Source organism: Aspergillus fijiensis (genome assembly GCF_003184825.1).
Source record: "Aspergillus fijiensis CBS 313.89 unplaced genomic scaffold BO72scaffold_50, whole genome shotgun sequence".
Taxonomy (NCBI): domain Eukaryota; kingdom Fungi; phylum Ascomycota; class Eurotiomycetes; order Eurotiales; family Aspergillaceae; genus Aspergillus; species Aspergillus fijiensis.
This window is the reverse complement of record NW_024469026.1, coordinates 215,691-241,611: the sequence shown is the minus strand read 5'-3', so window position 1 is coordinate 241,611 and position 25,921 is coordinate 215,691. Positions and strand designations below refer to the sequence as shown.

Below are 25,921 nucleotides of genomic sequence, written 5' to 3'. Positions count from 1 at the left end.
ATTGGGGCTGGAGCCGACTAATTATATGCAGACTAGCTGCGGCCGACAGACAGTCGGCAAATGGCTTAGGGCTCGGGCTCAGGCTTTGTTTGTGGCGGCAGCAATCGGGGACTGGCTGTGGACCACTTGCCTTACTTTGCCCCTTACCCTTTACCCCGCTCTTTCAACCTGAGACTCGTAAGCATCTACTCCGTACCATACTCTACATTTCGCAGATCTGGGGAAGACGACCCTCGTTCCCGAGTGTGGGGGAAAAGGAGATCCAAGGTCGTTGACGCTGTGACTTCCTTCGACTATTGTACTGTAGGACACTCAACCCCTTTGCGCCGGGTGCCCACCGCCACAGTGATTCTGAATAGGGCTGGGACCGGTGTATGCTGGAGTGACCATGACAGTCACCACCTCTTCACTTGCCGTGCCTCTCTTATCTAAAGGCCGTTTCCTGCACATCGTTGCTTTTGTCTATATAAGGCAGGTCCAGCTCCTCTTCCCGAGCACAGCTGTCCAGGCCTCCCCCCTTAGCCGCCCAGCATGGACTCGAAGCCCACCGAAACCCACCATGAGACCGTCCCAAAGGACACCTTGGGGACTCTACGTCTCCGCCATCATGAGACAAACGAGATCCTCTTGGTCCCTACACCTTCGGGGGATCCTAATGACCCACTCAACTGGTAGCCCTATCCCCTTATCGTCCTGTCTCCAGGCAGTCTTCCTTCCGGTCGTACTAATCCCAATGTGCACCCAGGTCCTCTGCGTTCCGATACTATATCGCCATCCTCGTCTGCCTGGCTGTCTTCTTCTGCAATTTCCTGTCTGCAGGTCCGACTGTGGCTATCGTGGAGATCACCGTGGACTTCCTGGGACCCCAGGGCCCCGATTTCAGCGCCCATATCTCCAAGGTGGCCTACTTCTTCAGCACCACCGCTCTCTGTCAGGGGATTGGGATGCTCTTCTGGATGCCGTTCATCGTCAAGTACGGTCGCCGGCCCATCTATGTCATTTCCTTTGTCCTGTACGTTGTTACTGGGTTCTGGACCGGGTTTGCGAAGACGTACGGGGTCGAGCTGGCCGGGCGGATCGTCATGGGGTTTGCAGCCGGGGCCGGGGAGTGTCTGGGCCCGCTGACGATTGCCGATATCTTCTTCCTACATGAGCGAGGCACGGTAATGGCCCTGTATACTGCCGCTCTCTCCATGGGGGTGGCCGGCGGGATCATCATTGATGGGCTCATCACCATCACCCTGAGCTGGCGGTACATCTACTACGTGGCGACCGCGTTGATTGGAGGCGTCACTCTGCTGGTTATCTTCACCTTCCCCGAGACCACCTTTGACCGCCAAAAGGCCTTGCTAGCGGAGCAATCGAACCCCCCAACCCCCCACACCCTGGAATCCGCTACCCCCAACCCTACTACCCGCCAGAAGAAACAGCCCTACCTCCGCTCCCTCCGCCTCTTCACAGGCACCTACACCACCGAGTCCCTCCTGCAGATCTTCCTCCGCCCCATTGCCCTCATCGTCCTCCCGCCAGTGCTCTGGACCTCGCTCGTCTTCGCCGTAACCATCGGCTTCCTCGTCGCCATCACCTCCAACTTCGCGACCGCCTACGCCGCGGCCTACGACTTCACGACCTGGCAGATCGGCCTCTGCTTTGTATCCGGGATGGTCGGCTCGGCCATCGGCATCGCCTTCGGCGGCCACCTGTCCGACTGGACGGCCGACTGGTTCACGCGCCGCAACGGGGGCATCCGGCATCCGGAGATGCGCCTCCCGTCGGTCGTCATCGGCGGGGCGTGCGCCCCCGTGGCCTTGATCCTGTACGGGGTGGGCATCAACGACCGGCTGCATTGGATGGTGCCGACGCTGGGACTGGGGTTGTTGAACTTCGCGATCGTGCAGGCCACCAACGCCACGATGGTGTACGTGATTGACAGTTATCGGCCGGCGGTGGGGGAGGTCACGGTTTCGATCTTGGCATTTAAGGGTATGTCTTGCTTTCTGTTTTGTGTTTGGTTCAGTTGGGTCTGGGTGTTTTGGGCATTTTACGAGGACAAAGTCAACCTGACATGACTGATAGCGGCGTTCGGGTTCCTCCTCTCCTTCTACACGAATCCCTGGATCGACCAGAGTGGGTATTCCCTGGCGTTCGGCGAGATGGCGATCATCGCCGGGGTGGTGGTGGTGTTCTTCGTGCCGTTCTATTTCTGGGGCCGACCGTTGCGGCATCGGACGTGGCAGTGGCGGGTGATGCAGAAGTATGCCCATTGGAGTGAGGATCGGGAGGTGGGCGAGTAGTCTGGCTGCTCTCAGCAAACAAGGTTCATGTTGGAGTGTGTGAAGTGGAAAGGAGCAGATCTGCAGGGCTGCTCATATTTTGATTGTATTGTGTTACTGACGGCTTGACAGCGGGAGTATCCGGGAGAACAGCAAAAAGTTGGAGCTGCGGGGAATCGAACCCCGGACCTCTCCCATGCTAAGGGAATATTATACCACTAAACCACAGCCCCTGTTGATGTGAGAGGGATGCTTTTTTGCTTCTATGGCCTTGGATTATGTGAGTCAGCATAAATCAAATCAATTTAGTGAGCAACCTTGTGACAACACAATCAACACATATGTCTCCCCTAGCGTCTTGTCAGATCATGACTCTACAAATATGTTCCAAGACTATCCTTATCTTCCCTTGTATCTCAGTTTGTAACTTGCGTCGTCTTTCACTAGCAATGTACAGGTCAATGTGAATTTAGACCCGCCATATATATTCTGCTGCAAAGTAACCAATTCCCTGTCACCCGTCACAATCTATCCTCATTATACCCCCCTCCAAGCAAACGTACTCATATACCACCCAAACCCTGAATAATAACCCGTCCAGCAACCCGATTCCGCATCGCCCACCCCCTCGCCTCCTCCTCAATCTTGTTCACCCCCTGCACACCTCCCACAGGCAGAAAAAGATACCCCTCCTCATCCAACGCAACCAGCGCCTCTTTCACCCAGACGCGACACGTCATCGCCTCTCAGAAATTGGTGGAATACCCCGCCGAAACCTGGGCGAGCCGCTCCGCGACCGCAGCATGCAACGCGGGCTCTATCTCGCCTAGCTCCAGCGCCACCAGAAGCCGGCCGCCGTGCGTGATATCCTCTGTGGTTTGGGAGTCGAATGTCCAGAGGTCCGAGCCCGGGGCGTTGATGAGGTGGAAGGTCTGGCCGTGCGGAGGGGAGGTGGTGAGGTAGAGGGTCCAGTGGAAGGTGGAGGGGGAGCCGCGGTCGAGGAGGTGGAGGGAGAGGGTGTTGGGTTTGTGGGGTGGGGGGAGGGCCATGATCTTGGTTTCAGCCGATCAGACGGAGTATGTGAGCTTGGATGGTGTAGGTGGTGTTGATTAATACATGAATGTTAGGTACAGTAGCATAAAATTGGGGTTGTGGAGAGATCGATCATATCTTATCATGTGGGGGATGCTACAAAAGTAAGCGCCCGGGCGGTTACTTGGGTTGCATTGACTAGTAAGTTATCCCCCCCCCCTTTCCTTCCCGCCTCCTAGAATTTTACCTCGATCTTTTAAACGTACTGTACCACAACCACGTAGTCTCTGTTCTATCGAATCGGGCTCTCAGTACGCCCCGATCCCCAGAAGGTACACATGCGATGGACACAAAGACGAATCTTGTCAATTCAACCCTATCCTTGATATCATCTGCTGATCTCACCCCAACAGAACACTGGCTGCTGAGGAGGTTCGTCTGTCACGCAGTCGATCCCCAATACGCGGCGCAGTATGTCGCCAGGAGAATCGAAGCCCATGCTCCTAACGACGTCGGAGGCGTCTTGCGAGATATGAAAAGCGAGTGGAAACAATTGGTCCAGAAATGCAAGCGACCAGACAGACCCCTTGCAATTGCAGCTAGCGATTGACTAATACCATTATCATTGCATTAGTCTCGCAGCGAGTTGATGTACCGCTAGGTCTCGAAGGCCTGGTCCGACGCCGGGATAGCGATCAATGCTGTCTCGGTGGTTCTATGGTTGATCCAAGCGCTAGAGGCGTTTCGCGTGCGGAACCTGCTTGGATCATTCCACCTAACATCTTTCACGATGGCCAACTAGTCCCCGAAGTAAGCAGCCTTGTCGGAAGAGAGAACTGCCTGTTGTTAACGTCGGGTGGAACCTGCCTTTTAGACCCAGGGATCACTTTGTCCACTCTTGGATGCCTATTTAACGCCCGCCAAAGTATCCCAACTACAAACGAAGCTCTCCCATATGAGCCACGAAGACTGAACGGGATAGTCGACTGGGAATATGCCGGATACTACCCCGAGTATTGGGAGTTCACCAAAGCCATGTACGGGATCATCAACCATCCGGAGCTGGAGAAGATCCATTGGGACGCATTCGGGAGATGTGTACAAAGACGAGCTGGAGGTCGAAAGACTATGGCACGAATCTCCGTTTGGTCTGTAACTTAGTGCACTCCTCTATCGGACATATGCTGTCAAGTCTAGAATAACGATTTCCCGGGGGAGAACCCCCGGACCCCCCTTCTTTTTCAACTTCCTGGACAAACTCAACCCTAAGTTCTATAGTAAAATGTTTCCGGGGGAGAACCCCCGGACCCCCCTTTTCTTTCAGCTTCCTGGTAAAACGCATCCAACATCCTAATACCGCTCATCGACCACCTCCCTCAACTTGCCACTCGCCTCGATAAACACCAACTCCTCAAACCGCACCCACTCCAGCTGCACCGGCGCCACATGGCCGGCCTCGCGGTTCTTCGACCAACTCGAACTCACCTTTGCCACCGCCTCCTCCAGCCTCTCCGCCAGACTCTCCCCGAGCCCATCCTCCGGCCTCTCCGCCGCAACCCTAAACACCACGACATTCCTCCCCTTCTCCCTGCGCAACACCGTCTGAAAACTATCCGCCACGCCCTCCCCAAGAACCCCACTCACCACCCGCCGCAGCACCGCGCGATCCAACAGCGCCGTGCCGACCTTAACCCCGACATCACTCCGTCCACGCAGGCGGAACAGCCCGCGCTCGAAATCCACCCACTCGCCCACATCCCCAATCGGATACCGGATGGTAGGCTGCAGCCGCTTAAGCAGATTCGTGACGACCAGCGTGCCCCTGACCCCATTCTCCCGAACCGGGTGCCCATCATCCCCAACAACCTCCAGCACGACCGCCTCCTCCACCACACGATACACCGGATCCACATCCCCCACCCCCCCCTCATTGCACTCCGGCACCGGCACCCCCACAACCTTACATTCAACACTCGCATACGCCATGGGCCGCACCACCGCCCCCGGGAAAGCAGCCTTATACAACGCGCGCAGATCACCATAGAACGGCTCCCCGGTGTACAGCACCAGCCTTACACTCGCCAACGCCCTACCCCGTGCCCGCAAGAACGTCGCCAGCTTCGTCGCGATAAACACATTGCAGATCACCACCGTCGCCGCGAACTCGTTGATATCCTTCTCGATATTCTCGGGCGCCTCCTTCCCGCTGATCGGCAGGTTCACGACCGGCACCGCGCTGTTCATCACCGTGTACCCGTACGTCATGAACCCGGAGTACAGGCCGCCCTGCGAGGAGAGGTTGGCGATGCGGTCGCCGGGCTGGATGGCGCAGCTGGAGGGGAAGAGCGCCCCGGCGATGCGGGCGGTGGCGTGGAACTCGGCCCGCGTCATGTACACCGTCTTCGGGGTGGAGGTCGAGCCGCCGCTGCGCATCACCAGGGCGTCGGTGAGCGGGGCGGTCAGGATGGAGGCCGCGGAGGTGCTGGACGTGGTCCAGTAGGTGGTTGGGTCGGTGAGAGGGAGGGTGGCGAGGGTGGGGATTGCGGGGGTCGCGGGCAGCGAGGCGTAGAGGGTGCGGTAGTAGGGGGAGTGCGTGCGGACGTGGGTGAGGAGGTCCTGGAGGTGAGGGGGCAGGGTGGGGGTGGTTTTGGTCATTTTTGGTTGACGGGGAGGGTATCAGTAGGGTTGAGGATGGAGTTTGGGAGTTTTCTTGATGGAAAAGAGGTGGTGTGATGTGTGGTGTTGGATTTGCTGAGTTCGGTGGATGTTATATAGGTCACAATGAGCGGAGCGAGATGCACATACAGTACTGTAGGTACATGTTGTACAATTGGGATAGACGTAGGGGAAACTTTACCAAGGCATAATACAGCACCTCCAATGCCGCTGGCATGGCGCAATACAACCCCCTCATTGGAGGAAATCTTCTCCGTCGTGAGGATCACAATGCTCAGCCCATTGCTGAGACAAATGGTAACATATGGTGACATGGAGAAAGGATTCTCTCGACCCTGCATGATGACCATAACTGCAATTCCCCCCACATGGCGTCAGGTCCCGTACTTTGAGCGGCTGTCCGAGCGGACTCCGAGTCTGCACCCTGGCCACCCAACTCCGTGTACGATTGGCACAGTTAGCGGGCCTTAGTGCTTATGTAGACTATAAGGTACTCTAAGCATTGATATACCCGCTCTGAAGACATGCGGAAACAGTCTAGCGTGAAGAATCAGGGAAATGGCGAGGGTGTCCACTTCTCGGCCCCCTAACGGCATTCCCGACGCCAGCCCGTGCCTGGACCGCGTCAGGATCTTAGCGTGGCGCACTGCTAACTTACCGGTACTCCACCGGGACCCTGAAATTGCAGCACGGACACCCTGCCAGGTGTGCGGAGGCTGAAAGCGCACCGCGGACATACTGCTGAAGATCACGTCCGAGCGTGAATTGCACAACATTCCTGCAAAATGATCTCAGATCTCCAGGTCTTCTACTGCTAGTTATGCACAGATTGATAAGAATCGTCATCCATGATGCGAAAGTCGGAGCTCGTATACGCAACGGCAAGGGGCGTGCATGCATGCAGGGGCTATATTACTCTGCGCCAAGATTAAGACACCTCATAGGCTCACGCAGACAAGCTAATCCTCCGTAAGCTTGACATTGCTTGGTAGCTCTGCCAAGTGCGGCGCCAACCTTGGTCGTGACGTCCAAAGTACCCCCACCGTTGCGCCGGCGGTTCCAGCCGCTCTCGTCAGTACTTCATGCACGGATTGAGATTATCAATCATAAGATGACTGCAGACGTAGCACGCATCGTTATTTACCGCATCGGGGCCGCGCTCCACTCGTTTTTGACAGCTTGGTGAAACATGGCCACGAAAGTCGCCGCGCGGGATATGTCTGAGCCTGTCGATCAACGCTTCCGAGGGTTTCCCGAGGATATGCGGTCTCGGAGTGAGCCACTAATTGGGTGCTAGGGGAGGAGCACGCCATCTTCTGCAATACCCTACTGGGCGGAAACGTATCCATCTGGTTGCAGGAGGGTCGCAATGATCAACCTCGTCGGTTGTCCTCCGGTCGACTCACCGGTGGCTAGAACATCACGGGCCCGGACACTAGCCATCGCAGGATTCTCGCACGTCAATCCGTTTGTCAATGGAATTGTCAATCGATATCGCAAAGCCAGAGAGGATCAATGTGCAGCGCTGGATGGATGATGAGGGGGTTTCTTGTTCGGGATTTGGAGTGAGGCTCAAACGAAAGAAGAGAATAGTATAAGAAGGGGTGGGAATTCGAAGGCAAGGACCCCAAGATACGAAAAGCATCCTTCATCATCTCCGAGCTTTCCTCTCAGCAAAATGTCTTCCATTGTGTCATCTTTCCGCGAGGGAGCAGTTCAGCCCCCATCCACCTACAGAGACCCCCGCGAGGAAACATGGGAGGACCAGACTTCTTTCTTTGCCCGAGATCCCTTATCCCCAAATCAGCAAACAGCCTGGGACTCTCCTGGCCAGGCCGCTTACGACTTCCGCTCCGATTATGTTACTTCTCCCAACATCGCCATGCTGGCGTCGATCATCAACACAAGCCTGCTAGACGATGTCATGAAGGAGGACCCTACCACCAACTCTTTCCAGGAGTTCATAGCCCAACTGACGGGTCATGAAGACTCACTCCTGGTCATGTCTGGAACCATGGGCAACCAGGTGGCGCTTCGAACCGCCCTGCTGGCCCCACCCTATAGCATTCTCGCCGACAGTCGCAGCCACATCATCGGCATGGAGGCCGGTGGCCCGTCGACGCTGTGCGGAGCCCTCATGCAAGGCGTCACTCCGTCCAACGGACATCACCTCACCCTCGAGGACGTGAAGCGGCACGTCACGCTCCGTGAGGATGTGTACGACTGCCCCACGCGAATCATCAGTCTGGAAAATACGCTCTCCGGAACCATCATGCCTCTGGAGGACGTGCGTGCAATATCAACCTGGGCCCGGAGTCAGGACCCGCCCATCCACATGCACCTCGACGGGGCGCGGTTGTGGGAGGCGGTGGCGGCCGGCGCCGGCACCCTCAAGGAGTACGCTACCTGTTTCGACAGCGCGCAGCTGTGCTTCACCAAGGGTCTGGGCGCCCCCATTGGATCAATAGTCATCGGCAACAAGGCCTTCATCAAGCGGGCCCGCTGGATGCGCAAGTTGCTGGGTGGAGGCATCCGCGCGGCCGGCATTGTGTGCGCCCCGGCCCGGGTGGCGGTGGAGCAGATCTTCCTGGGCGGACGCCTGCGTGCGAACCAAGAAACGGCAAAGAGACTCTCCAAGCTGTGGGTGAGTCTAGGCGGGAAGCTTCAGCATCCGACCGAAACCAACATGATATGGTTGGATTTGGAGGCCGCAGGAATTGACAAGGAGCATTTTGCGGATCTGGCTGAGAATGCAGGCGTTAAGACCATGCGGGGTCGTTTGCAGGGCCGGCTGATCATTCATTACCAAATCTGTGATCGTGCCTTGGAGGCCTTGGCGAATCTTTTCGCGGAGATTCTGAAGGCAAAGCGGGATTATCGGCAGAAGTGAGGGGCGAGAAAAAGAAAGCTGCCCGTGTGCATTGTGGTCCATTGGCCAGTTTTCGTACTGTCTGTAACGTTGAATTAGGTCTTTCAGTTTAGTGTTCGGAGGCTCAAAACATCCTTAACTCATCAGTCATGCCTATGTCGAAATTGATTGCCCAGTCTGTGAAATTGAAGTTCTCAAGATCAATCAATGAGCTCATGTCCATTTCACCCATCGCGATAGGGACTGTGCTGTCGATTTGTGGGGGCGTCGGAACTGGCTCTGGGACTGAGTCAGGGGCTGGGGTCTTTATAGAACTGACTACTGTAAAACTGTCTAAAATCCCGTCGAGCTTGCGCGAAATAGCCCTCGATGCTTTGAGGCAGAATACGTAGTTGGTCTCGCTGGGGTTGGATACGCTCTCCAGTTGAGACACCAGAACGGAAAGGTGGCGAATGAGATTGGAGGTCTTGATGCCTTCCGGCAGCCTTGTCCCTGCTGATGCATCTTGCATCACGTTCTCCAGGGCGGCGGATAGAATTGCAGCACATGGCAAACCATAAGAGAGAACCTAGTACCGGTCAATGGAGAGGTCTACTATTGCAGTGCAATACCAGTCAGGGGAGCATACAATCCCAGGCAGATCGCGCGGCGAGAAAGAGGTTCTCCCGCGACTATTCGTCATCTGAATCACGGTCTCAAGCATACTGGCTGAGACCTCAAGCAGTTCTGGCTGAGGGGTCGTTAGACCTTCTGCATTTCCAAGGAGTCTGTAAATCTGAAAGTGAATGTGCAGATAAGACAGGTAGATCTTTGCATGCATGTGGCAAAGTTCTGGAGGGAGGTTCGATGTCCAGCAGTCCTGCCTGTACTGGAGGTGTGGCGGTAGCCGATTCCATGCCTGCGTACACCGATCGGATAACTCTCTGTGGATAATGAGCGAGTGGCTTCAACAAAAGTCAGGCCATTACATACCTAAGCTTCACAGAATCAGCGGCATGCGTGACTCGAAACTGAAATTCAACGGTCTCCTCACGCAACTCTGCGAGTATATAGCGTATTCGAGCCCACGTAGCAACTCGATGCTTTCCGTCGGTATTCCAGCCATCCGGTGTCAGGTTGTGCTTTGCATGCTCTATCACAGCTGACGACGCGAAAAGTTCTTCGTCAGATAGGTCTAATGGAAGGCTGCAGTCTGCATGTCGAGCAGTTATGCGCGGCGGCCGCATGAATACCGATGCAAATACTTTGTCCAGGTAATATGCTCTAGCAAAGGTTCTTCGTCGACATTCCGCAAGGAAGAATGGCGTCGTGGCGTGGGTTGCTTCTCGATTCAGGCCTAAGGCTAGGATGTCTGTGGCGAGATCGCCCAAGCGTCTCCATACACCTAAGCCTACACCAATGTTAAATGTGCCCGCTGAGCCCGTGGCAGTTTAACTTACTTGCATCGCCTTCGAAGATGGTGGTTAACTGTAAGTTCTCGTGCGCAAGCCATGTGATTAGATCAGTTGTTTGCGGTGTAAGCTCACGGGCCAGTCGCAGGCTCAAGTTGCCGTACCAGCCCATATCGCGAACGAAGGCATTGTCACGGTCTTCGTCGTGTCCGTCCCCTACAGCAAACATAGTTGCGCGTGCGGCCATCGTATACAGGAGGCCAAGAGTTTCTATGCGTAGATTGGGCCCACAGAACAAGGCACAGAACGCCGGCAAATCCAAGTCGCGGGTAATGACCACTTCCAGTGAGGAGGCCCGTAGAATGTCTTCGGCTAATTTTGATGCGCAGTGAATGTCAAGCTCTGCATCTAGGCTGTCCTGATTATAGCCCAAAGCTGCGAGACCGGCTCGAATGGAGGCGATGAGCTGCAAGAGCAGCGGCTGAGGGACCAGCGCGACTAGGCTGAACGAGTAATATTCATGCAACTGTTTTTCTATGACGGGCAAGAGCTTCAGCTGGGCGACAATGCGTTGGATGGCCACCAAGTGCTCGTCGTGGGCCTTGAGATTGTAGTTGTGGCGGCCCGGGGGGAGGGCGAGCGATGACGAGTCATTGGGATCGGCGGACATGAACGGCCAAGTGTGGAACTTGGGGGTCTCGGCCAAGGGACTCTCGACCGGATGCTGCGGGGGTGGGCCCGTCTGGGCGACACGGAGTGAGCCCGGTGGCGTGGACAAAGAGTGTCTCTGCGAAGTCCGATGCTTGGTCAGAGGGGCAGGATGATACCAGCATTGTGGGTGGAGCCCACGGCGTTGGCAGGATGCACAGGTGGGTTTGCCGTGATCACACCGGATCTTGCTCTTGCGACATGGCTCGCACGAGGCCAGCGAGCGATTACGCCGGCGACTCAGGGTAGACATGACCAGACACTCCGAAATGGATGGCTTGTTGGCACTTCGGCCATATGGAGGGAGGTTGTGGGAGGAAGAGAAGAAGAATTGAGGGGATCGCGACAAACGGAGTCGATGGTACAAGTTGGTCACGTGACAGTAATCTACCATTCGCGCACCACCAGGAAATCACTGCCCAAGCCTGGCAAATGTTGAAAGATAGTCGAGATAGTAGAGATAGCAGGAAGAACGTAAAAAAAAAAAAACCAGTTCTTCTCCACCCACACTTTCTCTAAAGGTCTGTGATGGATCGGACTTGAATGAATTACAAGGTGTGTATCGGACTTGTATCGGAGTACTCGGGCTCACCAGCATTTCCACTACTGACTTGGCAGTTTAGTGCTTTGATGCATATTGCATATTAGTTCACATCCACCATCTCGACATTTTCAATCTGATATTTTAATCCTCTAGACTAGGCACGGGTAATTTATTTCATGCCAGCCCCGGTTGAGTCTAAGGGGAACATAGGGAGATTCTATCAGCCATGAACATCAGAAAAGTACTGCAGCGGTTGAACACCATCAAGGAACACGAAGATGCGAATCCAACACCATCCACAGACTCATCACTGCCAGAGAAGTCATCGGAAAAGGTGACAAAAGAAGGTGACCTAGAGAATGGCACCGTCGAGTCCGACAGAGTTCTAGTGAGTCTTCTTCCCACCTATGTCGACTGCGCCGAACACCTCCTCACCATGACACCCACCAGGTAACCTGGGAGGGCGAGGACGACCCCGAAAACCCCAAGAACTGGAGTGCGATGCGCAAATGGAAGGCGATCTTTGCCATGAGCTCATTCGTCTTCATGAGTCCCCTGTCGTCGACCATTGTCGCTCCGGCACTGCCGGCCATTGCATCCGACCTGAACATCACCCAGCCGGCGGTCGAGCAGATGGTGCTCTCCATCTTCCTCCTGGGCTTTGCGTGCGGCCCCCTCGTCGCCAGTCCGCTGTCCGAGATCTACGGTCGGGTGCGGGTGGTCCAGTCCTGGAACTTCATGTACATTGTCTTCAACGCCGCGTGCGGCGGCGCGCGCACCAAGGAAGCCATCATCGTCCTGCGCTTTGTCGCCGGCCTCTGCGGAAGCGCCACCCTCGGGGTATGTGACTGAAACCCAGCGCTCCTCAGCAGCTGTCACTGACAGTCTCCCAGATCGGCGGCGGTACGCTCAGCGACCTCTTCCACGCGAAAGACCGCGGCAAAGCCGTGGCGATCTACAGCTGGTCGCCGATCCTGGCGCCCCTGGTCGGGGCCGTCATCGGCGGCTTCATCTCGCAGAACACCGGCTGGCAGTGGACCTTCTACACCTCCTCGCTGCTCAGCGTGGCCATCCAACTGTCCGGCCTGTTCTTCCTGGAAGAAACCTACCCGCCACTCCTCCTCCGACGCAAGAAAGCCCAACTGACCAAAACCACCGGCGCAACCAACCTATATACAGACTACGACTACCTCGACGCCGGCCGCCTGAAGAAGCTGTCGACGAACCTGATCCGGCCGTTCCGGCTGCTGGCCACGCAGCCCATCATCCAGGTGCTGGCGCTGTACAACGCCTACCTGTACGGGAACATCTACATCCTGTACGCGGACTTTGTGGACCTGTGGACGGAGGTGTACGGCGAGCGCACGGAGATCGCGGGGCTGAACTACATCTCGATCGCGGTGGGGTCGGCGCTGGCGGCCGAGTGCTGCACGCTGGTCAACGACCGCATCTACCGCACCCTCGCCCGGCGCAACGGGGGCAAGGGCCTGCCCGAGTTCCGCATCCCCATCATGCTCCCCGCCACCCTGTTCCTCAGCGCCGGCATGTTCTGGTACGGCTGGTCCGCCGAGAAGCGGCTGCACTGGATCATGCCGAACATCGGCACCTCGATCTTTGTCGCCGGCGCGTTGGCCTGCACCATCTCCGTGAATGCGTATGTGATCGATACCTATGGCCGGTATGCCGCCAGTGGGCTGGCGGCCGTGTCGACGATTCGCTGTATTGCGGGCTTCACCTTTCCGATGTTCGCTCCCTATATGTGAGTTCTTCCGGGCAAAGTCCTTTGGTATCGAGCTAGGGTTGATGCTTTCCACAGGTACTCGACGTTGGGGTATGGGTGGGCGGGGAGTCTGCTGGGCTTCATCGGGTTGGGGATTGGGCTTCCGGCGGCGATGCTGTTGGGATTGTATGGGCAGTACTTGCGGGACAGAAGTCCCTATGCTACCAAGGCCCATTAGAACTTGGTTATGGGTTCCTTGAGGTGACTAATGAGCTAATGATGGGATGGGGCTGCTAAAAGTATCGTGGATGGCCAGTACATAGACATCGTTGGCAAAAGTAGATGTTACGTTGAAATGACAGACTGCAGTACGAGAAATGGGGATAATGCTCATCCTTTTCGGTTGTAATTGTCTCGATAATAATTTAGGGAAGATTGACGGTGAACTTGAAATTAACGGCACTCGCTGCCATGAATGATGGACTTTGTGCTGTTACAGGTGATGCTGAAGTGCTCTCTCTACCTCTCTACAGTACAGCGTAAGTGACTGAGACCAAATAGAGATCCGCCTTCCAGAACAGTAGAGCATAATCTTCGAGTATCTTGGGATAAATCAACAAGTAAAAGATCATGACAATTTCACAAAACAACGACAATCTACCTAGCCAACACGATATCATCAATCGGTCCCAGCCACGAACTCACAGAACGCATAAGCAAAACAACAGGTCGCATCTGCCGATAATACCCACGATAGTCTTCACAGTCGACGGCGCTTGCGCGAGCGATAACCATGCCCATTATCATCATCGTCATCGACGTCAGCCGGGCGAGAGACCTGGTTCGCAGACTGGGGCTCGCCATGTTGAGCAGCAGCAAGCTGGGCCCTCTCATACTGGCGTCTCGACTCGACTAGCCCCAGATCATTGATGATCAGGCCGAAGTCGTCGAGATCCCGCGTCGTGACCGGCGCCGGGTTTTTGCCGCATTCACTCGCGGTCCAGGCATCACCCGGCATGACTTTCCGAGGGCGACGCCTCCCTAGCTTCATTTGACGAGAGAGCACGGCGCGATTCAGGCGAATGACGCACTCCTCGTACGAATATCCATGCTCAAAGACCTTCTTGAGGCCGTTGATCCAACACCGGGTGAAATAGGCATACATGTGCAGGAGGTGCCGGCCCCGCTCGCCCCAGTCGCCGAGCAGCTCCTCGGCCTCTTGCACGATCTCCTCCTGCTGTTCCATATTCCGGCGGGCTTCCAGGAGAGTCTTCCACTCCGCTTGATAGGCCGCCGTGGCGCGGAAGGCATCGAAGTCGGGGCGCACGGTCTCGAGATAGTCCAAGAACTTGCTGAGGACATGCTCGTGATGCAGGTCTTTGCCCTCCCGCTTCGAGGGCATGCTTCTTGCCACGAGATCGACGAGCTCCGCATAGCTCTCGGGCGATCGCTCGAGCCGGGCGTCTTCCAGACACTCCACCACGGACGGGATGTCGCTGTAGCTTTCGTTCTCGAGCCACAACCCTTGTATCTGGGGGGATCGTTGGTCGGTCAGGGCCAGGATGTGGTCTATCCTGTCTCTGATCTCGGATTCTTGCTTCTTGATTCTCATTTTGATGTCGATCTTGGCTTTGGTTCGGTTTTTCTTGCCCATCTTGGAGGGGGGAGACTAGGGAAATGCAAAGGTTAGTGTCTCAACCATGCAAGGAGCACGGTGCCATAGAGGGGCAGAGAGAAAGTTGAAGAGCGACTCTCACCTGCGTCTTGCTTTTGTTGAAAAGGGGGTTGCCGAACCTCGGGCTGTTTTCTGTTGATATAAAGTGCTTAGGGGATGTTCGGCAACGGGGAACAACAGGATGGATGAGAAAGTAAGTGGGGCTGACAGAACTGAGATGGCCTGAGTTGGGCCTCAGTACTGTGTTGATAGAAGAGCGTGTCTGGGAGATGATCAACAGCAGTGATAAGCAAGAGCGCTAAGAAGAAAGCTGAGATTGACAGGATCGAGATGACATGAGTTGAAGGAATGGTTATGAGTTGAAGGAGATAAGCGTATGACGCAGAGAAGATGGAAGTCGAAGAGAGATAGGTAAGACTGATGGGGTTAGATGGCACGAGACCAAGTTGCAGGAGTGATCAAGTAGAGGTGAAGATAGGTTGAAGAGGGAGAGAAGTGTGTTGTGAAAGAGATGCAGAGATGAGGAAGAGCAAGAGAATGAGCAAGGAGACTGCTTATATAGCTGGCGGACCATTCCCTTCATTGCGCATTCACTGTTTGACCCCTCAACCCAACATCCACCATCTTTCACATTTCACCTCAAGTCTTGCCAACAGTGTTATCATATTGATGATGCCAGGGTGTAAGAGTTTTTATAAGCCTTACAAGATGAACAACTTCTACAGCACAGCTTCGAAGACATCCTTACCCACAATCGTTTCATTCAAACCTCCTCAAACCTATATTTCTGATTTCGTATTTCCACCCTATGCTTATCATAACATCCAGACACTTAAACCCAGACTCTCCTCACATCTACCTCCTCCCTTCTTTTCCTCCTCCTCCTCTTCTTCCCTGCCCCCTCCCCCCTCACATAATCCCTCCTCACCCCCCGCAACCGGCTCGGATGCCACACCAGCAAAACCAGCATCACCAACGCCATCACCGCCCCATCAAACACATACAACCAGACCTCGCGCCGTTGAAGAACCCCATCCCTGCCCATCGCGAACTCGACCAGCCGAAACACCGACCTCCCCAGAACCAGCCCGTTGGTGAGGTACAGCACCCACAGAAACCCACTCCACGGCACCCGGGTCCTCCGCGCGCGTCGCGTGGGGTGGATACGCATGCGGCGATGAAACACCGCCGAGGCGAGGATGAAGGCCGCGAAGAAGACCACCTGGATGCCCAGGCCGGCGATAACGATCCAGTTGGCTGTTCGGGTGGTGGTTGGTGAATTGGACTTGGCCAGAAGGCCCCCGCCTACGAGTTTATGAGTGATCATGACAGAAAGAAGGGGGAAGGAGAGAGAGAAGGACCCACCTCCCGCCTGCGCCAGGAAAGCAAGGACATCGCCTACGACGAACACGCGGGTGATCCAGTGGGCCGGCAGGACGGAGCGAGTGTCCCCGTCGGTGAGGCGGATGATGCGCGCCAGGATCATGTAGATGGAGGCGGCGAAGAGGGAGGGGGCGACGAGCAGCAGCAGGGATTGCATGATATACGGGGCTGTGGTCCAGTCCGGGGTCTGGGTGCTGTTGATGATGCGGCCGATGTAGCCGGTTGTTTCGACTGGGTTGAGATCAGTGTGCTGAGCCGTGGGGTTACACATGGGGGAGGGAGGGGGTTTCAGCTACGTACAGATTCCTCCTATGATGAACGGGGTGAAGAACCAGGTGCGCTGGGCGCAGTAGTGGATGGCATGGCTGGTGGTGAGGAGGCCGAAGCAGACCGTCGCCGCAATGGCGGCGGGGAGAGAGGGGGCATACTGGTAGAGGAGGTAGGTCGGCATGCTTGAGATCACGTTGTGGGGATGTTGGCCACAGGCTTATATGCTTATATAGTGGATGTATCTGCTCGAATATAGAGTGTATCGTTGGAGGCTGGGATGTCGTATTCGGGTCTCGTACTCGTTTAGATGCCTGTTTGAGGCGCGATTGACTACCAAGCCCATCGCTAGTCTGCAGGCTTAGTCTGAGAGTAATGCAGGTCAATGAATCAAGCACGCTGTTTCACTTAGTCTAGATTAAGCAAGATTACTATCTCTCCGCCGCTCCCACCGTAAACACACCTTCTCCGGCTGGGGAATATGCAGCGTCAAACTCATTGTGCTCTGCTGCACCCGCGCATAAGCCCGTTCCCGTGCCTCCTCGACCGTCTCCCCGGGCTCAGCCACAATCTCGACTCTATGCCGTCGGAACAGCTGCAGCAGCACCGCCAGAACCTCAATCTGGGAGAACCGCTTGCCTGGACAGACTCTCGGCCCCTCGGACCAAGCGATGAGCTTCTGCTCCATCTCCGCGTCGTACACATCCTCTCCGGGCTGTCCGGTTGACGACCCAACCACCCACCGCGACGGCCTCCACTCCGCCGCATCACATCCCCAAGCCCCAGGATCCGTATGCAGCGCCACACTATTGACCCGGATGGAGGTATTCTCCGGAATGACGAACGGAGTCTCCGCCTTGACCATCTGGTCCTGCTCGCGCGTCTCGCGCAGCACATTCACAACAGGGCCAAATAGCCTCAGCGTCTCCATCTACCACAATCAGCCATCACCGCCACCAGACAAAAGAAAGGGGAAACCCACCAGAACAGCCCTCAGCCTCCTCAGCCCCTCCAACACCTCAAACCCCGGCTCCTCATCCCCTCCCACGCCCTTCAGCAAGAAATCCATCTCCTGCCCCACCCAGTCCTGCCACCCCGGAAAGATCGCCAGGAGATACACGGCATACAGCAACGTATTAGCGGTGGTCTCATGCCCGGCAAACAGAAACAAAAACACATTGCCCCGGATCTCGTCCGGGGACAGATAATCCCTGCTGCCGTTGCCGCTGCCAGCCCAGCCCTCGCACCGCAGCAACGTCGAGAGCAGATCCCCATGCCCCCTTTTCAGGGTCCCATCCAGACGGTGGCGACGGTACTCCACCAGCTGCGCGATACTCTCCCCGAGCTCGCGCGCCCCTGCCCACAGACCCCGCGAGCCCTGACTGCGGCGCCAGGGGAGGAGGCTCCACCCCGTCGGGGCGGTGAGGATGCCCAGGAAGCGGAGAAGGGCGGATTTGCACTCCTGCGGATTGAAGGTGGTGTCTGAGGGGGTGGTAGTGGGGAGGCAGACGTGTAGCAGCACGTCGAGGCTTGCGTCGGCGAGGTCGGGGAATGTGCTTGTGCTGGTGGCGGTGGTTGTACCGTTTTGGGTGGTGGCGACCAGCTGCGCCGCGCGGGCAAGAGAGACGGTCCAGACGGCCTGGTCAGTGGACGCGGTGAAGGCGCTGGCGGTGATGCGGCGGTGGCACTGCCAGGTTGTGTCTTCGACCTGCACCCATACACGTCTTGATTAGCAATCGGAACTCTCGCACGGGATACAGTGATGAGTGATGTGAGCGGAGCAGGGGGCGTACCGAAGCGAGATGCGGTCCGAACAGCTCTAACTTGTCTACATTCTCCTGGTCAGCCATTTCGTTTTCATGTGAGTAGGGGAGGAAGGGCAGTACCAAGCAGCCCTAACGGTTTGGGGAACGCCCTCCGCCGCACGAGGATCTGGTCTGCGACGGGGCGGTCCGCGGTGATGAACTCCCGGCCTCCGGGTGTCACTAGGAAGAAGGACCGGCCGTAGCGCGCGTGCAGGGCGAATTTGTCGCGGAAGTTCCAGGAGTGGTGGCTGAAGCGGTCGCGTTGGAAGAAGAGGGCTAGGCGGGAGTTGTGGTCCACGAGGGTGAAGAGACTCCGAAGTGGGTGGGGGAGGGAGGTCGCAACGATGAGGACTGGTAGTGGGCTGTCGCGGAGGGGGCGGTAGGTGGTGTAGATTCGGGCGAGGGTGTAGCTGGCTGAGAGCACGAGCGCGAGGCATAGGATGGTGAGGATAGACATGGTCGGACGGATGTCCTGAGGATACGGAGGGTTTTACATTTGGAATTTGGGAGAAGTAGGAAGTAGAAGTAGAAACAGAGATAAAGTAGAGTCGTGGGGGCGAAGTGGGAGGATCGAGCCGAGGTGTATCTTGTCTTGAAGGCGTTCACGGAGAATGGAGTATCCTGAACTGTACGGAGTACCTAGTAGTGATACTAGATTTATCAGTCGAAGATGGTAAGTAAGGTACAAGGAAAAAGCAAGAAAAGAAAGGGAGAAAGAAAGTAGGGCTCCACTTCGTATCCGTACTCATGCCCACTTGAAGCTTAGTCCTGCCCCACCCCCTTCCCTCCATCTCGGATGCGTATTCATTGCCTGTTCGGGTTCTTGTTCGGTGGATACAATTTGAATTTTATTGAATCTGTAACAGTGCTGTCTGTAGTCTAGTCAACTCCCTCAGACCCCCCCGGAAGAAAATCACAGAGCCGGCGTCACATCCTTGAATCGCAACCCATTCCCCACCGCCGCCACCCGCGACTTGCCCAGCAACCCATTGATCTCACTCGGGTGGACCACAATGAGAATACACAGCACTAAAAACATCGGCACCGCGTCGAAGACGTAGATAAACACCTCGTGCGTGATCACGTACCCCTGCTGGCCCTGGATGTACTCGATGAACCGCACGATCGACCGGATCAGGATCAGGAAGCTCATCGCGTACAGCGAGAAGAAGTGCTTGCGCCACGGGATCTGCGGCGACTCCGACCGCACCGTGGGGTGGCGGTAGATGCGCCGCTGGAAGATAACCGCCACCGTGATGAAGAAGCAGAAGAAGAGAATCTGCACGACGAGGCCCCCGATGATCACGTTCTCGCCCGTGTGGTCCGTCGCGGAGGCGGCCTTGACCATTAGACCGGCGCCTGTTGATTGTCAGGGTGACGGGAAGGGCTATACGGGCAGAGAGCTCCTACCGGAGGCTTGCATCAGGAAGGAGAGAATGTCGCCCACCACGAAGATCTTGGTCAGGAACTTCAGGCGGATGATGGAGTGGTGCTCGCCGCGGACCAGGAGGATAATGCGACCCAGGATCATGTAGATGGTAGCAGCAAAGAGGGCCGGGGCGACCAGCAGCAGTGTGCTTTGGATGATGTAGGGACCGAGGGTCCAGTCCGGGGACTGATGGGCGGACATGGCGCGACCGCAGTATCCGACGACTTCGACTATAGAAGGAAAAGAATCATCAGCGTCCGATCGGTCATCGTGGAAGCTGCAACATACAGAGTGCCCCGATCAAGGCGGCAAGCGTCAACCAGGCCCGGGTGCGGATGAGCTGGTAGATGAAGATCAAAGTGGCTATCAGGAACAGCAGGATCATGATTACCGCCCCTCCCATGGAGGGATCATATGCGTACGCCGTCCAGCCTTGCATGGTGATGGATGGAGTAGTGGTGATGTGGGAAGAGATTGACGTTGGACACGACCGACAAGAGCAGCAGACGGTCCTACAGACCTTTTGTACCGAGGCCAGGAGCGGATGTGGTGTCGAAATTGAAGCTGTTGATCGATCCTCAGTCGTATTTCGTAATTCCTGCTCTGTTGGGGCTAGCGGGTCGAGACTGGAACATTGGCATCACCAAGATGCAACTCGATTGGCACTGTGTATTTTTAGTTTATGGAAGCGTGTCCATCAGGGCCCTAAGCCAAGCTCGCATTAATCCACTGCCTGCATGGCCCATGCGGTTGCTCATGCTGCCAAGCAGAAGGTAAGAAACATTCTGTTTCATCGTGCATGGTGGCCTGAGGCAGCAGGCCGGACGGCCCTACAAAACACAACATCAATGCAATTGGGGCCCACAGGAAGTCATGCCGTGGTTGTCAAGCTTGCAACTGTAGCGAGGTGTCTAAGACAATCTATCTATAGAACCACGATCTGATCTCGGATGTCTGTTGCTCGAGGGATCAGCACAGGGCTGTGTTAGGAATATTGGCGGAGATGAACCTCCGTAGCCACAGCACCCACCCCGGAGATGATTGAAATGTAATGAACCTTGTCAAGATAGTGGGAGACTATTTTAACGTTCTGAGTTAGTTGTAGCATTTGTGGCCATGTCCCCATGACTTGAAACTGCACGTACCCTACCCACATGGGCATTGGACGTATATAAATCCGGAACGGCAGCGCCAACTTCATTGTCAGACTAGCTTTTCAGACCTCTCTACGCAGAAGGCAGTGGTCATTACGCTCGAATTTAATATAGCACGAAGGTGTCGGGTACGTTATTGAATAATCTCTCGAGTAGGCGACGTTAGTCCTTGATGGGTTTGCAGCGGAATGAATTCAAGGCACGTTCTTCTGAAATTGTATGTCTATAGCAGTCGAAGCACATGCTTCAAACATTGAAACCCGGCCACCTCCAAAGCAATTCCACCCCCTCTACCATCCAAGCCCTCAAAAAACCTCCCCACTCAGAATCTCCTCCCTGGTGCCCCAGAAGAACAAGGGGATATGCTCCCGCGGCGCCTTGACAGTAACCACCTCCCCCCCAGCAAACGTCTCATTCGACCACCAATACGTCCACTTCCCCCTCTCCCCCGTACGAGGCAAATACACCTCCCACTCCGAGACATTCGGCCTGGTCACCGGACTCACCAACAACCGCGGCCCGAACATATACGACTGGGTCGTGAAATTCGTATTGGCCGCCACCAGCCCACTCACGTTCCTATCCGTGTGCTCAAAATCCATATACAAGGGCCGCATAATACTCCTCCCCTCGGTGCTAAACCGCTCAAACACATTCGTCAAATAGCGTGCCAACTGATACCGCAACCGGATATACCCTGTGATGATCGGGGTATTCTCGGCACCGTACGACCACGGCTCGTTCGCGCAGGTATACGCACTCTGCACACTACACGCGCGACTGCCATGGGTGCGCATGAACGGCAGGAAGGTCGCCCACGCGAACCACCGCACGTACAGCTCGCGGAACTCGGGGGTATCGATGTCCCCGCTCCAGGCGACGGTCGGGTCGGCCTGGAACCCGCCGGCGTCGACGGTCCACCAGCCCCAGCCGGTGGCGGCGGCCGACAGGCCCGACGCGATCTGCGCGGCGAGCGTGTCCCAGACGGAGGTGGTGTCGCCGGACCAGATGATGCTGCAGAAGCGCTGCGAGCCGATGTACCCGCTGCGGCTGAGGGAGATGTGCGGGCAGGGGTCGCCCGGCGCGGTGGCGGTCACATTGCGGTAGCCCTCGTCGATGGCCTGCTGGTGGGCCCACGGGTAGAGCTTCCCCACGCCGCGCTGGGTGCCCGCGGCGTACAGGACGTCGGGCAGCGCGTAGGGGATCGACTGGATGTAGGTGCTTTGGCCGTTGTTCTCGTAGGCTTCGCCGAGGGCGCCGCCGTCGGCTTGGTCGATCCAGAAGTTTTTGATGCCGTGGGTGTAGTAGTTGCGGTGCAGGGTGGACCACAGAAAGTGGCGCGCCAGCGGGTTCGTCGCGTCGTAGTTGCGGATGTAGCTGCCGTTCCAGCTGTCGGTCGTGCCGGGCCCGGAGCGCGTGGCTGATAGAAACCCCTGGGCTTGCAGCGTGGCGTAGTTGACCGAGTTGTCCGCCACGCTGGGCCACAGGCTGGCCATGAGCTCTGCGCCGGTGGCGTTGCGGACGACTGCAGCCATCTGGCTGACGTTCGGCCACAGCCGCGGGTCCAGCGCCCAGTCGCCCTGGTGCGCCCACGACTGGTAGTCGATCACGATCAGCGAGACGGGGATGTCGTGCGCCGCGAAGCTGCGCGCCAACTGCTCGACCTCGCTCTGGTTCTCGTAGCGCAGCTTCGACTGGATGTATCCCAGGCTGAAGGCGGGCGGGGTCGGGGCCCGGCCGGTCAGCGCGGAGAGGCGGCGCTGGAGGGTGTCGTATTTGGACACGGAAGAGGTGGTGTTGTTGTTGTTGGCAGAATCGTCGTCCGCAGCGATAATCACGTAGTCGACGAGGGTGGTCGACTCGGCGACGAACTTGGTGCGCAGCGCCCCGAACTCCATCCGGCCCTCGGCGGGCGTGTTCCACACGAACGCGTAGCCCTTGTTGCTCATGAACACCGGGGTGGGGATGTAGGTGTTGAAGTTGACCAGGTCGATGACCGAGCCCTTCTTGTTGATGCGGTGGTCTTGCTGCGTGCCCGTGCCGTAGATCTGCTCGTCTGGCGTGGCGCTGAAGCTGAATTCCGCGCGGAACTCGGCCCCCGGGCCGGGCCACGTGTAGGTTCGCGGGTTGAGTGACTTGAGCGGGGCGTATTCGTTGGTGAGGAGTGTTTCGCTGCCGTCGGCGTTGAGACGCGAGAAAGACAGCCGGTAGCCCCCCTCGTTGCCGCCCCAGCCGGTCGTGCGGAGAAGGAGGTTGCCGTTGCGGAGGGTGAGGGGCGTTTCGCCGGTGGAGGTCTGGTCGTAGCTCATGCCGTGGGCGGTGCCGTTCTCGAAGCCCTCCAGTGGTGGGTCGTAGATGAAGCTGATTTCCTGGCCGGTAGGGGGGCGGAAGGGCCAGGCGCGCACGCGGAAGCCATCGTAGCCGTAGGGTTGGATGAGGAGGGTCTCGAAGCCGTGTTGCAGGCGCAGGCCGGTAGAGTTGGGGTGGAAGTAGTCGGCCAGGCAGTGCCCGACCACGAGGAGTGTGAGGAGGAAGTACATGTTGCTGGACGCACTGCTTGCGTACAAAGGGAGATGAACATCGCTGCAGAGTATTTAAGCACGCTGGAGTGATTTAGCCGATTAGCCTAAGACAGGAGGAAACCATCGTACGACGAGCAGAATCAAGGAGTACATGCGGACTCTGGTGCTAGCGGGAGGGGTAGTGTCGATCAATGTCGATCAGGCAAGGGTCTTGAGGGGGGTCCGGAGTTTGAGCGAGACCGAGGCGATTGCAGACATCTGGGCATACCGGCAGAATGAGGTTGTTGCGTATAGGGCTTGCGTATCAGGTGATTTGCCGGAGCATTGCTGGATCGCATCACATCGACTCCCAACAGAATTCTGATGTCGGAGATGATCTGGTATAGTAGGTGATGGTTGTTTAGTTGAAGTTGCAGTGGCCTCCGCCGGGATTTCACTCTTTCTTCTCGGTGGGCCTGTCGGGATGTTCCGTCCGTATGCAGCCTGACGTGGCCGTGCAGCTTCGAGCCGAGGGTTCCGGATGTGCAGCAGGCCGACCTGCCAAGCCCGAAGAAGATGTGGCTCATCCTTCGGTTCTGGAGAAGACACTACCGACAAGACTGTTGTCTGAAGGAAGAATATTAGCCTCTTGCTAAGATTTATCTGAGAAGTGGTGTGTCTGGCGCAAGATGCATTAATATTAGAGGCCCTGACAGCCATACCCCATTCCTACCTCATTTTCTCTATATTTCACCTCTAGTTTACATGAAGCAATGAGCCCTTCTCTATACACCAAAGCTAGTAAATTAGTCCTGAAGCTATGGAGATCACAGCCCCGTCAAGGGCTGTGTCGTGTTGATGTCTTGGGGTGATGTGCACCACCAATTGGCCGGACCGGAGCCAAAACAAATGACCGGGTGCGGAGCCCCCTCCAAAGACCCGACCTGATTGGCTCGCTCGCCGGTCCTACGTCACAGCCTCGGCTTCGCAGTCAGAAAAGAAACCAACCCTTCAGTGAAGACACCATATCAAAACGAGCACCTTTTCCAACCAAAAGCTACAATTGACTCACATTACCCAGACCATTCACCCGCCCTGAACTCCGGGAAACCGTTCTCCCGGGACCTTTCATATAAACATCCCCTCAATCACCGTCTCCCCCTCAACCACACCCACGACCCCTTCACACACAGAAACAACACAACCATGACCAAGTCCAAGCTTACCCCCCCAAATCCCCTGGGCATCGCCACCCTCAGCCTCGGCAGCGCAGCCCACCACACCCTCGAAGCGCGCCTCCACGCCGCCGCCGCAGCAGGATACACACACATCGACCTGTTCGACGACGACTGGGCCCACTACCTGAGCGCGCACCACTCGCGGGCCCTCCCCCGACCGCAGACCCCTTGGACATCCACCGCGGAGACCCTCCGCATCGCGGCGCAGCTCGGCTCGCTCGCCGCCTCCCTCTCCCTCAAGATTGCCTGCACGCAGCCCTGCCGCGAGATCGAGGGGATCCTGGACCCCACCGCCCGGCGCGCCGCCCTGGACTCCGTCGCCGCCCGGTTCCCCTTCATGCGGGCCTTCGGCACGGATCTCGTGTTCCTGTGCGCCAACATCCGCACCGACGAGGGGGTCACCTCCGATTTAGAGGTCGTAGCGAAGGACCTCGCCGAGCTGGGCGATATGGCGCGCGCGTACGCGGAGGCCGACGGCGGGCCGATGCTGCGGATCGGGTACGAGGGGCTCAGCTGGGCGCGGAGGAATACCTGGGCTAGTTCGTGGGAGGCGGTGCAGGCGGCGGACCGGGCGAATGTGGGGTTGGTCGTGGACGCGTTTAATGTTCTGGCCGTGGAGTGGGCGGATCCGTATGCTGCTGATGGGTCGGGGAGGGTGCATGGGAATTTGGAGGTGGCGAGGCGGGGGTTGAGGGAGTCGATGCGGAGCTTGGTGAGGCGTGTGCCTGCGGAGAAAATCTTCTTCTTTCAGGTGGGCGATGCGGTGAGGGTGGGGCTGGAGGAGGTTAGGGCTTGGGATGTGCAGGGTGACACGCCCAGGCTTTTGCCTTGGTCCAGGGGGTATCGTTTGTTTCCCGGGGAGAAGGAGAGGGGCGCGTATATGCCGGTGGAGGTGGTGGCTGCTGCTGTCTTGGAGACGGGATATGAGGGCCCTGTGTCGTTGGAGGTGTTTAATCACTCGCTGGGTGAGAAGGACGCCTCGGTGCCGAGGGTGCATGCCGAACGGGGGATGAAGGGGCTGAGGTGGTTGTTGGAGGAGGTGGCCAATGTGCCGGCTTTGGGGGATGCGACTCAATAGTGGGGATGAGAGATTGTTATGCTATACTGTATGAGATACTGAGTGAAGAATCAAATCAGACTGTGCTGTCTGCTCAATGTGCTTGACATCATCACACCTAAGGCAAATATAATATGGCTGGAGAAGACAGGTTCATCGCGTATACTAGAGTATCATAAACCACAGCAAAGTATCGAGT

The 25,921-nt window shown here is 56.8% G+C and overlaps 14 protein-coding genes and 1 non-coding gene across 15 annotated transcripts; 5 read left to right on the top strand and 10 right to left on the bottom strand.

The window, feature by feature from the left end:
• Positions 1-195: 195 nt before the first annotated feature.
• BO72DRAFT_516930 (putative MFS transporter) lies at positions 196-2,580 on the top strand. Its single transcript, XM_040949613.1, has 3 exons — positions 196-671; positions 746-1,983; positions 2,077-2,580. Exons 1-3 carry the CDS (start codon positions 532-534, stop codon positions 2,292-2,294), a joined length of 1,596 nt encoding a protein of 531 aa, XP_040798346.1. The 5' UTR covers positions 196-531; the 3' UTR covers positions 2,295-2,580.
• On the bottom strand, positions 2,435-2,506 carry BO72DRAFT_t216. Its single transcript has one exon. It is a non-coding gene; the product is annotated as a tRNA-Ala (tRNA).
• Positions 2,581-2,618: 38 nt separating the features above from the next.
• Positions 2,619-3,319, bottom strand: BO72DRAFT_516924 (uncharacterized protein). The gene has a single exon (XM_040949612.1). It carries the CDS (start codon positions 3,011-3,013, stop codon positions 2,837-2,839), a length of 177 nt encoding a protein of 58 aa, XP_040798345.1. The 5' UTR covers positions 3,014-3,319; the 3' UTR covers positions 2,619-2,836.
• On the bottom strand, positions 2,623-3,439 carry BO72DRAFT_450856 (uncharacterized protein). Its single transcript, XM_040945353.1, has one exon. It carries the CDS (start codon positions 3,320-3,322, stop codon positions 3,020-3,022), a length of 303 nt encoding a protein of 100 aa, XP_040798344.1. The 5' UTR covers positions 3,323-3,439; the 3' UTR covers positions 2,623-3,019.
• An 86-nt stretch (positions 3,440-3,525) lies between these two features.
• Positions 3,526-4,561, top strand: BO72DRAFT_211932 (uncharacterized protein). Its single transcript, XM_040939678.1, has 3 exons — positions 3,526-3,637; positions 3,719-3,871; positions 3,940-4,561. The coding sequence occupies exons 2-3, from the start codon at positions 3,838-3,840 to the stop codon at positions 4,464-4,466; spliced, it is 561 nt and encodes a 186-aa protein (XP_040798343.1). The 5' UTR covers positions 3,526-3,637; positions 3,719-3,837; the 3' UTR covers positions 4,467-4,561.
• A 56-nt stretch (positions 4,562-4,617) lies between these two features.
• Positions 4,618-5,921, bottom strand: BO72DRAFT_410625 (acetyl-CoA synthetase-like protein). The gene has a single exon (XM_040942438.1). It carries the CDS (start codon positions 5,736-5,738, stop codon positions 4,656-4,658), a length of 1,083 nt encoding a protein of 360 aa, XP_040798342.1. The 5' UTR covers positions 5,739-5,921; the 3' UTR covers positions 4,618-4,655.
• A 1,249-nt stretch (positions 5,922-7,170) lies between these two features.
• Positions 7,171-8,871, top strand: BO72DRAFT_470964 (l-allo-threonine aldolase; the record flags this gene model as incomplete). The annotated part of the gene is made up of 2 exons (XM_040947067.1): positions 7,171-7,255; positions 7,796-8,871. 2 exons carry the CDS (start codon positions 7,171-7,173, stop codon positions 8,869-8,871), a joined length of 1,161 nt encoding a protein of 386 aa, XP_040798341.1.
• A 51-nt stretch (positions 8,872-8,922) lies between these two features.
• BO72DRAFT_211925 (uncharacterized protein) lies at positions 8,923-11,242 on the bottom strand. Its single transcript, XM_040939677.1, has 4 exons — positions 10,290-11,242; positions 9,823-10,240; positions 9,479-9,773; positions 8,923-9,418 (listed from the first exon to the last, which is right to left on the bottom strand). Exons 1-4 carry the CDS (start codon positions 11,200-11,202, stop codon positions 8,975-8,977), a joined length of 2,070 nt encoding a protein of 689 aa, XP_040798340.1. The 5' UTR covers positions 11,203-11,242; the 3' UTR covers positions 8,923-8,974.
• A 477-nt stretch (positions 11,243-11,719) lies between these two features.
• BO72DRAFT_516916 (MFS transporter) lies at positions 11,720-13,518 on the top strand (the record flags this gene model as incomplete). Its single annotated transcript, XM_040949611.1, has 4 exons — positions 11,720-11,881; positions 11,944-12,333; positions 12,387-13,252; positions 13,310-13,518. The coding sequence occupies 4 exons, from the start codon at positions 11,720-11,722 to the stop codon at positions 13,449-13,451; spliced, it is 1,560 nt and encodes a 519-aa protein (XP_040798339.1). The 3' UTR covers positions 13,452-13,518.
• A 455-nt stretch (positions 13,519-13,973) lies between these two features.
• Positions 13,974-14,867, bottom strand: BO72DRAFT_461400 (uncharacterized protein; the record flags this gene model as incomplete). The annotated part of the gene is made up of 1 exon (XM_040946519.1): positions 13,974-14,867. One exon carries the CDS (start codon positions 14,865-14,867, stop codon positions 13,974-13,976), a length of 894 nt encoding a protein of 297 aa, XP_040798338.1.
• Positions 14,868-15,720: 853 nt separating this feature from the next.
• BO72DRAFT_516912 (RTA1 domain-containing protein) lies at positions 15,721-16,722 on the bottom strand (the record flags this gene model as incomplete). The annotated part of the gene is made up of 3 exons (XM_040949610.1): positions 15,721-16,193; positions 16,254-16,502; positions 16,572-16,722. The coding sequence occupies 3 exons, from the start codon at positions 16,720-16,722 to the stop codon at positions 15,721-15,723; spliced, it is 873 nt and encodes a 290-aa protein (XP_040798337.1).
• Positions 16,723-16,886: 164 nt separating this feature from the next.
• Positions 16,887-18,951, bottom strand: BO72DRAFT_530296 (cytochrome P450; the record flags this gene model as incomplete). Its single annotated transcript, XM_040950292.1, has 5 exons — positions 18,425-18,951; positions 18,332-18,366; positions 17,521-18,246; positions 17,002-17,469; positions 16,887-16,904 (listed from the first exon to the last, which is right to left on the bottom strand). The coding sequence occupies exons 1-5, from the start codon at positions 18,798-18,800 to the stop codon at positions 16,887-16,889; spliced, it is 1,623 nt and encodes a 540-aa protein (XP_040798336.1). The 5' UTR covers positions 18,801-18,951.
• A 305-nt stretch (positions 18,952-19,256) lies between these two features.
• On the bottom strand, positions 19,257-20,211 carry BO72DRAFT_499236 (RTA1 domain-containing protein; the record flags this gene model as incomplete). Its single annotated transcript, XM_040948830.1, has 3 exons — positions 19,257-19,702; positions 19,754-20,002; positions 20,061-20,211. 3 exons carry the CDS (start codon positions 20,209-20,211, stop codon positions 19,257-19,259), a joined length of 846 nt encoding a protein of 281 aa, XP_040798335.1.
• Positions 20,212-21,115: 904 nt separating this feature from the next.
• On the bottom strand, positions 21,116-23,835 carry BO72DRAFT_450855 (alpha-xylosidase). Its single transcript, XM_040945352.1, has one exon. It carries the CDS (start codon positions 23,464-23,466, stop codon positions 21,232-21,234), a length of 2,235 nt encoding a protein of 744 aa, XP_040798334.1. The 5' UTR covers positions 23,467-23,835; the 3' UTR covers positions 21,116-21,231.
• BO72DRAFT_530294 (sugar phosphate isomerase/epimerase family protein) lies at positions 23,812-25,755 on the top strand (the record flags this gene model as incomplete). The annotated part of the gene is made up of 2 exons (XM_040950291.1): positions 23,812-23,833; positions 24,509-25,755. The coding sequence occupies 2 exons, from the start codon at positions 23,812-23,814 to the stop codon at positions 25,741-25,743; spliced, it is 1,257 nt and encodes a 418-aa protein (XP_040798333.1). The 3' UTR covers positions 25,744-25,755.
• Positions 25,756-25,921: the final 166 nt, after the last annotated feature.

Bases quoted from the DNA above. Each gene is read 5' to 3' on its own strand.
- BO72DRAFT_516930 (XM_040949613.1), top strand. From the start codon at position 532: ATGGACTCGAAGCCCACCGAAACCCACCATGAGACCGTCCCAAAGGAC. The intron at 672-745 runs GTAGCCCTATCC...ATGTGCACCCAG, and splicing joins CCTAATGACCCACTCAACTG to GTCCTCTGCGTTCCGATACT. The intron at 1,984-2,076 runs GTATGTCTTGCT...CATGACTGATAG, and splicing joins TTCGATCTTGGCATTTAAGG to CGGCGTTCGGGTTCCTCCTC.
- BO72DRAFT_516924 (XM_040949612.1), bottom strand. From the start codon at position 3,013: ATGACGTGTCGCGTCTGGGTGAAAGAGGCGCTGGTTGCGTTGGATGAG.
- BO72DRAFT_450856 (XM_040945353.1), bottom strand. From the start codon at position 3,322: ATGGCCCTCCCCCCACCCCACAAACCCAACACCCTCTCCCTCCACCTC.
- BO72DRAFT_211932 (XM_040939678.1), top strand. From the start codon at position 3,838: ATGAAAAGCGAGTGGAAACAATTGGTCCAGAAAT. The intron at 3,872-3,939 runs GCAAGCGACCAG...TCATTGCATTAG, and splicing joins GAAACAATTGGTCCAGAAAT to TCTCGCAGCGAGTTGATGTA.
- BO72DRAFT_410625 (XM_040942438.1), bottom strand. From the start codon at position 5,738: ATGCGCAGCGGCGGCTCGACCTCCACCCCGAAGACGGTGTACATGACG.
- BO72DRAFT_211925 (XM_040939677.1), bottom strand. From the start codon at position 11,202: ATGTCTACCCTGAGTCGCCGGCGTAATCGCTCGCTGGCCTCGTGCGAG. The intron at 10,241-10,289 runs GTAAGTTAAACT...ACATTGGTGTAG, and splicing joins CATCTTCGAAGGCGATGCAA to GCTTAGGTGTATGGAGACGC. The intron at 9,774-9,822 runs GTATGTAATGGC...CATTATCCACAG, and splicing joins GCTGATTCTGTGAAGCTTAG to AGAGTTATCCGATCGGTGTA.
- BO72DRAFT_450855 (XM_040945352.1), bottom strand. From the start codon at position 23,466: ATGTACTTCCTCCTCACACTCCTCGTGGTCGGGCACTGCCTGGCCGAC.